The sequence below is a fragment of the Salvelinus sp. IW2-2015 genome, linkage group LG4q.1:29, assembly GCF_002910315.2.
Source record: "Salvelinus sp. IW2-2015 linkage group LG4q.1:29, ASM291031v2, whole genome shotgun sequence".
Lineage (NCBI taxonomy): Eukaryota > Metazoa > Chordata > Actinopteri > Salmoniformes > Salmonidae > Salvelinus > Salvelinus sp. IW2-2015.
The window spans coordinates 19,526,084-19,537,711 of record NC_036842.1 but is presented as its reverse complement, the minus strand read 5'-3'; the positions used below and the strand labels follow the sequence as shown (position 1 = coordinate 19,537,711).

Sequence of the window (11,628 nt, the reverse complement as noted above, 5' to 3'; positions counted from 1 at the left end):
TGTGTGTGTGTGTGTGTGTGCGTGTGTGTGTGTGCGCTTGCGCTCCTACTCTGTGCGGATGCTGTTGTCCACAGTTGGCGTCAGAACCACACCAAAGCGCCCACCTCCTTTGATGAGGGCCAAGGTGCTAGTCTGTGTGGCTGGCATCCACACACTTTCCATCCACACACACTCAGCTGCTGGTCAGAGAGAGAACCACGCTCTAATCTGTAGGCAAAATGCTCACATGTTGGTCTAACTGCTACTATTTGGCTGTAGATGGCTTTTCGAAAATAATATTTGCTTTTCACTCCATGGACATACAGTACATAGTCATGTAATAATTGAATAATGTCTTTACATATGGTGATTTGATGTCTCTGTGTCTTTAGGTGACCATCCTTCGAGGAAAGGACGGCTATGGCTTCACCATCTGCTCTGACTCTCCAGTGAGAGTACAGGCCGTCGATCCAGGCAAGGTTCTCCTCTCCCTGCTGTCAGTGTGTTGATGTGTGTGTCTGTGTCTGTGTGTTTGTGATTGTGTGTCTGTGTGTTTTTTCCTTCCTGTGTGTGTGTGTTGTTCTAGATGTGTGGGTGTCTGTATACCAGTCTTGCCCCCTACTGTCCTGAGGTGGTCAAGCATATCAGGTTTGTATATAAATGAGTGGATAGAAGCTTGCTTGTGTAACTTTGTGTGTGTTTGTGATCTCTTGCCCCATCTGTTCTCCTGAAGTGGTCAGAGAGTTGTGTGTGTGTGGGTATTTGTGCGATATCTGTGTGTGTGTGTGGACCTCTACTGACCTCTCTCCTGTCTTCAGGTGGTCCGGCGGATCAGGCAGGTCTGCAGCAGTTGGACACTGTGCTGCAGCTCAATGGTCAGCCTGTAGAACAGTGGAAATGTGTGGAGCTCGCCCATGCCATCAGGTACTACAGGCAGGGAGACACAGAGGAAATAATGGACTAAACCAACTTTGACAGGGATAACTATCGTCAACACTTATAGAGCTCCACATGTACATTTTTAAAGTTTATCTATGCATATCAATTCCTATATAGACACTCTGGCCCGTGGCCTCTTTGCTCACGTCCTTTACCGGCGATAAGCTTACCTTTTCACTCTTCCTGACTAGTTGTCACATTCCCTCTCTCCCTCCCTCTACAGAAACAGCACCAATGAGATCACAGTGGTGGTGTGGCGCACCGGGCCGGCCGCCAAGCCCAGTTTTGAGGGCCTCATTCACCGGCCCTCCTACAAGCCCAACTACGACACCCCCTCACCCCCCACCAGGCGGAGGGACAGGTCCAAGGACCGGCTAGACCGTGACAAGATCCCCCCGGCCGTGCCCCCCCTCCCTGCCCACCACAGGACCAGCCGCCGGGTGCTGGTCAACAGCTCTGAGGGGGGCGGCAGGGGAGGGGTAGGAGGAGTAGGGGGGCCGTGGGGGGAGAGGAGGTGCGTAGGAGGGGGGGCGGAGGAGGTGGATGGTAAAGCCAGGAGCCAGACCCATAGCCAGAGCCACACAGCCACGCTGAAGGGGACTAGAGTGAAGGCGTCCAACGGAGATAACTACATCATCCTGGCCCCCATAAACCCAGGAAGCCAGGTACTGCCGGGGGAGCAGAGGCTCATGGTCCATCCCAGGCTCCTGCCCTACCCCCTTGATGGCACTATCTAGACCCTGACATACACTGGAGATCTCAATATGTGCCATTCATACCTGCCATAGATCTGTGCCAATCCTACCTACACTATCTGCCATTTAAATCTGAGATATACCCTGCCATTCTAACCTGAGAAATATCTGTGTAATTCAAACTGACACGTGCATTCTGTAAATCACATATACTATATATAGTAAATAGTTAAATAGGTAGTTGAATGAGAAATTGTGAAAAAAAGTATACAACCAAGAGTTGATTTGCTGCAATAGTAAGTGGGCCACAGTTGGCCCATAGGGTGTTCTATCAAATGATGCACACTGTAACATCCTGTGACATGCTGTATATGAGGCAATAGCTCTTTATGATAAAGACATAATAAAGTGTAACAAATGGAAAAAGAAACACACTGATTGTGAACTTGATTCCTTAACATCCCCAACCATACAACACTAACCATCCATCCTGGAAGAAGGGACCAGTTATGTTGAAGCAATGAATGCTGAGAACCAGAAAACCCAGAACTTCTAGTCTTTACCTAATCCTCCGTAATCTGTCCCACTGAGCTTGAACAGCCAATCACAGACAGTAATGTGGCTGAGGGGTTCCGTGACTCAGTAGCCTGGTTGTTAGAAGGCCTCTAGCATAAATGAAGGAGGCTGTATACCCTGCATTCCATCCAGACCCAGGGACCTAGACACTGTAAGGTTGTCGGTTAGTCTGGGAGGTGCAGCCTGCCTGGCAATCTGAGTGTGTGTGCGCTTGTACAGCGCATGTGCGTGTGTAGGGCAGTGTGTTTGTCCGAGGGCAGCTGTGCTGCTTCAACAGATATGGCATGACATAGGGCTCAGAGAGCATGATGGGAACGTCTTCTGTGTCTAAATGCTAAGAGGAGAGCACAGGGGTTAGGGGGTTAGGAGTGTGAGGGGGTGGACTGGCTTGGACGGCTGTGGAGGAGGATTGGATGGAGTGGGAATAGGATGCAGAAAAGGGGATAGAGAGAGAGGGATAAGCGAGGGAGGTGATGGATGAATGGCTACCCCCCATTAATCCGTTACCTTACCTATGGGGAAATATGGGCTAGGGAACAGAGTAGATATGGGTATATATTTTACCTTTATTTAACTAGGAAAGTCAGTTAAGAGCAAATCCTTGTTTACAATGTCTGCCTACACCGGCCAAACCCGGACGATGCTGGGCCAATTGTGCGCCGTGCTATGGGACTCCCAATCACGGCCAGTTGTGATACGGCCTGAATAGTAGTAGCGGTAGCGAGAGGCAATGTAGGGGTAGCGAGAGGCAATGATGGATGGATGACAGGTACAGCAGAAGAGGGAAAAAGAGGGTAGAGGAAAGGAAGAATGTAGATAAAGCAGTTGTCAAAGTGAATGGAAATAAGAGGATAGAACATTTCAGACTAAATCCAAACTTTGAAGGATGGGGTAATGGAGCATCTCTCCTCCAGGTCAGAGCAGGCATACAATCCATGATGATTTGGTTTCATCCTGTCAGCCAGTCCCCACTGAAACACACACAGCAGAGAAATCAATCATGGAAGATAGTTGGATGTACCAGCCATTGATATGCCTCTGGTTGGGTCACCTCTTCCACCTGGCTTGTTATATCGGGTAGATCTTATCTTTAGGCACAGTTCTAGGATCAGCTTCCCCCTCCCCCATTACATTTCCAGGGGCAACGTTACTTGGGTACTTGAGTAGTTATCTATAGGCACAGTTCTAGGATCAGCTCTCCCCACCAACCGTTCAATTTCCAAGGGCAATGCCATCCTTCTCCTGTATTCAAAGTGCTACAGTACAATACAGTATGGTACAGTACAGTGTGTGGTTGACGTCTGTGTCACTCAAGGGCATAGGAATCAATGAACAGCACAGTCACCATCATGTATCAACAGCACACATTAGCTCTCAGGTCACTGGGTCTATTCCTTGAGCTGAACACATGTATATTGAATATGTCACATGGCTCACTGGCCTGAGATCACATAGGCCTACTGCAGTACAGTAGTAATGGAGTCAGCCAACAGTCTGTGGCCCCATTCCATGCTCAACACGACCATTGCTTCAGTTTGACTTCATGTTAGGCATTTATTATGGTGGGATGGATACATTACATGTGAAAGTATCCTAAAGCAGCATATGGTATTGGTCAACTGTTATAACAGGACCATTGATTGTGATGTTTTTGTCTCTTTCAGATATTGAGGCCTGTCTACCAGGACAACCATGGTACCTTGGGTAAGCCATTTACTGCTGACTACAATTTTAACGAACAAGGTGGGTTTGCAGGACAATTCTATCTATAATCATTGTACTTCTATGTACCCAGGCTAACTCCCAGTGTGTGTTGTTGTGCATGTGGTGTCTCTCAGCAGGGAGGATATACCCGGGTCAGGCCAGCATGCCCCAGAAACAGGGGTCTGGCGGTGCCTCGCCTGGGGGTGTAGGACTAGCAGGCCGGACCACCTTCCTACGACGCTCCACTAATGCCAAGATGTCTAAGCCATCCGAAGCCAACCTCTCTGGCCAACCCCCACCCAGCTACCAGCAGGCCCAGAGCTCCTCCAACTTTGCTAACTACCAGAACTGTACTATAGTACACTCCCATGTACAACACGACAACCCGCACGGCAACTATGGCTACGTCAAAGCAGCACCCAAGATCCTCATCTTCCCCATCTTTGTTCAGGTGTGTGTGCGTGTTTGTGTGTGTGTGTGTGTGTGTGTGACTCACCATTTTTGCATCTCTCTGTTAGTGCCGTTAGGGGTTTTCCCCTTTTATTTTCATCACTTTTAAGAAAACCACGCCATGTTTGTTGCAGTGCTTCTGCTCTCTGTGTATCTGTGTAGCAACATATGATTCTGTCATAAACACACTTGAATGAACCACATTTCCTCTATATGTCCAATGTCAGGGTGTGAGTGTATTGCACAACTGGACTACCCACTTCCCAGGATTCTACAATGGTCTGTAATAGTACTTCCTGTTGACTAACTGAGTCACCTAGCTGCACAGTGAAACAGCCATCCCTGTGGTCTCTCTAGCTCCAGTCCGGGTCCACAAGAGGATGTGGCTACCACCCCCGCTGCACTAGCGCTTTTAGCCTAGCGCCTCTTCACAGATTGAGCATCTCACAGACTCCTGCAGTCACAGCTCACACTGTGAGGATCTCTGTAGAGACTGGTGCGACTGTAGCTACACGAGAGCCGCCAGCTACACAGCCTGTATTGTTCCCTTTGGTGGGCAGAGAGCATGGAGCTTGGAGCTAAAATGGAGATGGTACTGTAGCTACATGCTCCCTCATGTACAGCTATGTTCATGAGAACACCCCTCCCAGATATGTCTATCCTTGAAACATGTCTATCAATCTGTATCTCTATTTAGTGGTATTTGTGAGTGTTGTGAATGATATTGGACTGTTATAGCATGTTATGAGTTTAGTATCAGTGACTTTTGCTGTAGTATTGTGTACTGTCATTATAAGCAATATTAGTAAATGTAGTGTGTTTGAAGTGATATAAAACTGCAGTATTTTGCCATGGATGATAATGTAATCTTCATTTAATTCCTAGTATGTTGCCTAAACGTAATCTAACTAATGTCAATCTAACCCTTAACTCTCCTCTCCTCCTGTGTGTGCAGCCTCTGGACCTGTGTAACCCCACACGGACACTGGTGGTCTCTGAGGAGATGATCCTCCACGAGAGCAAGCACCTCTCCATTAAGGTAAAGGGCTTCTGACGAGAGGTGTGTGTGTGTGTCAGGATCAGTCAAATCAGTGAGATGGGACATGTCAATGTTAATGAGAATATTTAAGAGAGGAACATGGTGAGAATCTGACACAAGTCTCTATACTGCCATTCTAGTTCTCTTCATTCATATTCTACAACTGCAAATGTCGGGTTTGTTTAACTGTCACAATGTTTGTGGAATGCACTATGAAGATTTTTCTCAGCCTTGTCAATGTTCTTAAATACCCTCCCAGTGCCTCTGTCTTTGGTGTGTTGTGTAATACCAGCAGAGAACAGGGGAAACAGAGGAAGAGACCACAGTTTGAAAACCTCTGGGTGGCTGCTGCACTGCATTGGACGTCTATACTATTGTCTTCTCTTGGCTTTTCCTCTCCTCTCCTCGCCTCGCCTCTCCTCTCCTCTCCTCTCCTCTCCTCTCCTCTCCTCTCCTCTCAGACAGACAATGATACAGGACTAGCATTGGAACAAATATTTTGCTAGTTTGACAGAATCCATCTCATAGAGTATGTTTATCATAGAGACGATGCTGACAACTCGGTTCAAAAAAATAACTTACATCTCATAACTATTTGAAAAGGGAGGGAGAGATAGAGAGGAGAGATAGAGAGGGAGAGATAGAGAGGGAGAGGGAAGAGGGAGAGAGAGAGAGAGAGAGAGAGAGAGATAGAAGAAGAGAGAGAGAAGAGAAGGAAGAGGGAGGAGAGAGAGAGAGAGAGAGAGAGAGAGAGAGAGAGAGAGAGAGAGAGAGAGAGAGAAGAGATTGCTGATCAAACTGTTCATTGCACAAGACAGTGTATCTACATGATGGGCTCTTGTTTAGTTGTGGGGAATTAATTATTTAGGACCCAGAATGGTACTTCTGGAGTGTTGCACAGTGACAGGCTTTTATTTAATCGATCAAAGGGTTCCTCTACTTTTGAAATCTCTGCTATGATAAATTCTCTTTTTTCTCTCCCTCTCCCTCAGCTCTCTTTTATGTCCTGCTCTGTGTGTGTACTATGGCTTTTCTATGTAGCTCTTTCCATGTTTCTGTACAGTATGTCTCTGTCTCTCTCTCTGTCATTCTCTCTGTCTCTGTCTCGCTCTCACTCTCACTCAATTCAATTAAAATGGCTTTATTGAGATGGGAAACATATGTTACATTGCCAAAGTAAATGAAATAGACAATAAACAAAATGGAAATAAACAAGGAAAACCTCTCCACACCTTCAGTGAGCTGTCACTTCTACTTGTAACACTTTTCTTTGTTCCATATGGCTCTTTAACACATTTACATTTAAGTCATTTAGCAGACGCTCTTATCCAGAGCGACTTACAAATTGGAAAGTTCATACATATTCATCCTGGTCCCCCCGTGGGGAATGAACCCACAACCCTGGCGTTGCAAGCGCCATGCTCTACCAACTGAGCCACACGGGTCTTAACACCATATACCAGTAGTTGCAATTCACAGGTCATTGTTTATGACAGAAAATGTACATTGATATTCATTTCTAGAGAGTTTGTCAGCACAATTTCTATCCATTCATTTTAATTTGGAAATATTTGACTCATGTTATATAAGAGCAAACATAGTTGAAAGAAATGTTGAGGTTGTGGCACAGTATTTAATTTGAAACTGTTGTGAATAGCATTGATAGATAAAAACAACAAGTACTAAAACAATATATGGTCTATCTGTCAATCTGAAATTCACAGACTATAGTAAACGTTGCTTACTGTACAATACTGTATTGCACACATACAGTACCAGAGATAAAGTGACATTGAACGGGGGTCACACACTTACTTAAAAGTCAGGACAACACGTACAATGATCTGAGGCATGATATTGTTCTGTGTTCCCCATTGCCTCTCTCATTCTTCTTCTCTCTTTTTCCTCGCTCGCTCGCTCTCTCTCCCTTTCTTTCTTTCTTTCTTTCTTTCTTTCTTTCTTTCTTTCTTTCTTTCTTTCTTTCTTTCTTTCTTTCTTTCTTTCTTTCTTTCTTTCTTTTCTCTCTCTCTCTCTCTCGTTCCCTCTGTCACGTTTCCTGACCTGTGTGTAGTGTTATCAGTGGGAAGACCATATGGCCTCCAGAACTTCCTCTACAGTTAGTTATCAGTGGCTACATAACCATTGAGTAGCATCATCAGTACAGTACAATGGACAGGGGGACTTTATTTTATTTATGATTCATTGGATCCGGACAGTAGTTTCAATCAAATACAGTATTCACTAAATTCATATGCTGCCTCTCTCTCTTATATTTGTAAATCATACTGTATCTCAGTTTTAACGAGAACTCTTCAAAAATAGCAATACAGTACAAAGGGCCATTGTTGCCCATATTTGCCCTTGTAGTTGTAAGTGCCTGTAAGTCCTGCAGTCATTCTATAGACTGGTGGTTGAATGGTGATTACCTCCCTTTGGCCTTGGCTTTAGTGAAAGCTACAATACAAGGTTGTGATGGTGAGGGTGGATATTATAATACACAGAAGTTTTCCATCCTGTGTTTCTTGGAATGAGAGAGCGGAGCAAGATAGGGAAGCCATGCCAAGCAGGGCAGCCATTGTGATAATATTGTCCAGGAAATGTGATGAGAGGGTGTGGGGGGCAGAGGAGGGAGGGGGGGGGGGGGCAGTGGTCTAGGAGAGAAGACCAGGAGGCCTGTTACTATCCAGGGGGTTGCTAGTAGTGCAGAAAGGTTGTTTGACCTCACTCAATATATGCACAGTGATGTGTGTCAAGTTTTAGCAAGAAGAGATTTTCAGCAAAGTTTAACTCAATCTCTCCCCTCTCTCTCTCTCAACCAACACAACACACACACACACACACACACCACACACACACCACCACACACACACACACAACACACACAACACACACCACACACACACACACAGACACAGACACAGACACAGACGACAACAGCACACACGCACACACGCACACACCAAACACACACGCAAACACACACGCAAACACACACACGCAAACACACACACGCAAACACACACACACGCACAAACATACATCCTGACAAGTTGATTCTGGATGACCTCCCTATCTATCCCTCTCTCACCTCCCTGAGAAGACAAAAGAGATCAGCTGTGAATTTTTGTTTTTGTTGAGGGGTGGGCTTAAAAAACAACTGTGACCTTGTTGTCTTGAGTCTTCTTGACTTCTCTTCCTCCCTGAGGGGTTCAGGTCTGTGGACATGTCTAAATGATTGATAGCAGACATTGAGAAGAGGGAAAGAGACAGGGAGGGAGAGGGGCTGGCTGTGGAGGGACTGGATGTTAGAATATCCCTCTATCACCTGCTCTGTTGGTTGTCAACTGTGTTCAAATTATTGAAACGTTTTTGTCATGTAGCGTGCTGTGTGTGTTGTGTGTGTGGTGTGTGGTGTGTGTGTGTGTGTGTGTGTGTGTGTGTGTGTGTGTGTGTGTGTGTGTGTGTGTGTGTGTGTGTGTGTGTGTGTGTGTGTGTGGTGTGTTTGTGTGTGTCTACTGCAGATAAAAATGGACAATACTGCATACGTACTGTGAAGAATTGCCTTTTCTGTTCCAAATCTACACCAGTTTTTTCACATTCATTGTGTCAAATGAGCTTTTCAGATCCTCACTGTGTTTCAGAGAAGCATCGGAGCTCATGGTATTTGTGGCCCCTGGCTGACTTGATAAAAGAAGACAAATATTAACAGTCCATGTTTGTAGATAATCAGTTTGGGGCCAGACATCTCTGAAGATTGGTACTGTTTTAATTAGAAATCTGTGTTATTACAGATTTTATCTTAGTTTGCAAGCCTGGCCGTACTATCCTGGGTGCACACAACTCCTACACACCACACACACACACACACACACACACACACACCACACACACACACACACACACACACACACACACACACACACACACACACAACACACACACACACACCACACACACACACCACACACACCACACAACACACACACACAAGCAATAGTGGTTGAGTGCTTTTCTGAAGATAGCGAGTATAGAGATAAGCTTACTGATATCGGCCACCAACCATACTCCACCCCCACATAGACAGACAGACAGACAAGCCACACAACCACAACAAGCAACGACCCTCAGCATCCTCTCAATCTGCATAGAAACACATTCACACAAAAAAACACATGCCCCGCCCACACATAGCCTACACACACTGTGTTGCTGTACTGTGTTGATGCATATTATGCAAGACCTTTGCTGTAGCTTCCTTGGTGTTGCCCAGAGGTGGTTTACTGAGTGTGTTGTTTGTTTAACACTAATGTGAGGCCTGACCTTAACAGTTTGTGTTGTGCCTTCTGTTAAGAGAAACAGGGAAATACTTACCACTGACATGACCAACACACACACACACACACACACACACACACACACACACACACACACACACACACACACACACACACACACACACACACCACACACACACACACACACCAACACACACACACACACACACACACACACACACACACACACACACATAAAGTATTTGGATACATATAATTATTTATCGCAAACAGAATTGCACAAAGTATATTCAAATCATATCAAATTTGTCACATGCGCAGTGAAATGCTTACTTACAAGCCCTTAACCAGCAATGGAGTTTTAAGAAAAATAAGAGTTAAGAAAAATATTTACTAAATTAACTAAAGTAAACAATAAAAGAGCAACAATAAAATAACAGTAACGAGGATATATACAGGGGGTACCAGTACCAAGTCAATCTGAGGGAGTACAGGTATTTAAGGTAATATGTACATGTAGGTAGAGGTAAGTGACTACGCATAGATAATAGGTAATAAACAGAGAGTATCAGCAGCGTAAAAAAAGGGGGGGGTCAATTGATATAGTCTGGGTAGCCATTTGATTAGCTGTTTAGCAGTATTATGGCTTGGGGGTAGAAGCTGTTACAAAGCCTTTTGGTCCTAGACTTGGCTCCGGTACCGCTTGCCGTGTGGGAGCAGAGAGAACAGTGAGAGAACAGTCAATGACTAGCGTGTCTTTGGCAATTCTAGGGCCTTCCTCTGAGACTGCCTGGTATAGAGGTCCTGGATGGCAGGAAGCTTTGCCCCTGTGATGTACTGGGCTGTACGCATTACCCTCTGTAGTGCCTTGCGGTCGGAGGCAAAGCAGTTGCCATACCAGGCGGTGATGCAACCAGTTAGGATGCTCTCGATGGTGCAGTTGTAGAACTTTTGAGGACCCATGCCAAATATTTTCAGTCTCCTGAGGGGGAATAGGAGTTGTTGTGCCCTCTTCACGACTGTCTTGGTGTGTTTGGAGCATGATAGTTTGTTGGTGATGTGGACACCAAGGAACTTGAAGCTCTCAACCTGCTCCACTACAGCCCCGTCGTTGAGAATGGGGGTGTGCTCGGCACTCCTTTTCCTGTAGTCCATGAATATCTCCTTTGTCTTGATCACGTGGAGGGAGAGGTTGTTATCCTGACACCACATTTCCAGGTCTCTGACCTCATCCCTATAGGCTGTCTCATCGTTGTCGGTGAGCAGGCCTACCACCATTGTGTCGTCAGCAAACTTAATGATGGTGTTGGAGTCGTGCTTGACCACGCAGTTATGGGTGAACAGAAGGGGACTAAGAACGCACCACTGAGGGGCCCCTGTGTTGAGGATCAGCGTGGCAGATTTGTTGTTGCCTACCCTTACCACCTGGGGGTGGCCCGTCAGGAAGTCCAGGGTCCAGACGCAGAGGGAGGTGTTTAGTCCCAGGGTCCTTAGCTTAGTGATGAGCTTTAATTAAGGATCCGTCCCTTTTGAAAAAAAAATGTCACCTAAAATGACATACCCAAATCTAACTGCCTGTAGCTCCGGCCCTGAAGCAAGGAAATGCATATTCATGGTACCATTTGAAAGGAAACACTTTGAAGTTTGTGGAAATGTGAAAGGGATGTCGGAGAATATAACGTAATAGATCTGGTAAAAGATAATACAAAGAAATAACCAACCGTTCGTTTGTATTTTTTTTGTACCATAATTTTGAAATGCAAGAGAAAGGCCATAATGTATTATTTCAGCCCAGGCACAATTTAGATTTTGGCCACTAGATGGCAACAGTGTATTTGCGAAGTTTTAGACTGATCCAATGAACCATTATATTTCTGTTCAAAATGTTGTATCAAGACTGCCCAAATGTGCCTAATTTGTTTATTAATAACTTTCCATGTTCAAAATTGTG

General features: G+C 45.5%; 2 protein-coding genes across 3 annotated transcripts in view; both read left to right on the top strand.

The window, feature by feature from the left end:
• The window catches only part of LOC111961595 (regulator of G-protein signaling 3), an 18,410-nt gene extending 16,367 nt beyond the window's left edge, over positions 1 to 2,043 (top strand). For both annotated transcript variants that reach the window (XM_023983991.2, XM_023983992.2), the window contains exons 2-4: positions 372 to 453; positions 798 to 903; positions 1,142 to 2,043. In XM_023983991.2, the coding sequence (XP_023839759.1) occupies positions 372 to 453; positions 798 to 903; positions 1,142 to 1,655 (702 nt within the window). In that variant the 3' untranslated portion in view covers positions 1,656 to 2,043. The remainder of the gene's footprint in view (positions 1 to 371; positions 454 to 797; positions 904 to 1,141) is intronic.
• A 1,813-nt stretch (positions 2,044 to 3,856) lies between these two features.
• LOC111960842 (regulator of G-protein signaling 3-like) lies at positions 3,857 to 5,397 on the top strand. Its single transcript, XM_023983021.1, has 3 exons — positions 3,857 to 3,893; positions 4,028 to 4,344; positions 5,299 to 5,397. Exons 2-3 carry the CDS (start codon positions 4,057 to 4,059, stop codon positions 5,395 to 5,397), a joined length of 387 nt encoding a protein of 128 aa, XP_023838789.1. The 5' UTR covers positions 3,857 to 3,893; positions 4,028 to 4,056.
• The last annotated feature ends 6,231 nt before the right edge of the window (positions 5,398 to 11,628 follow it).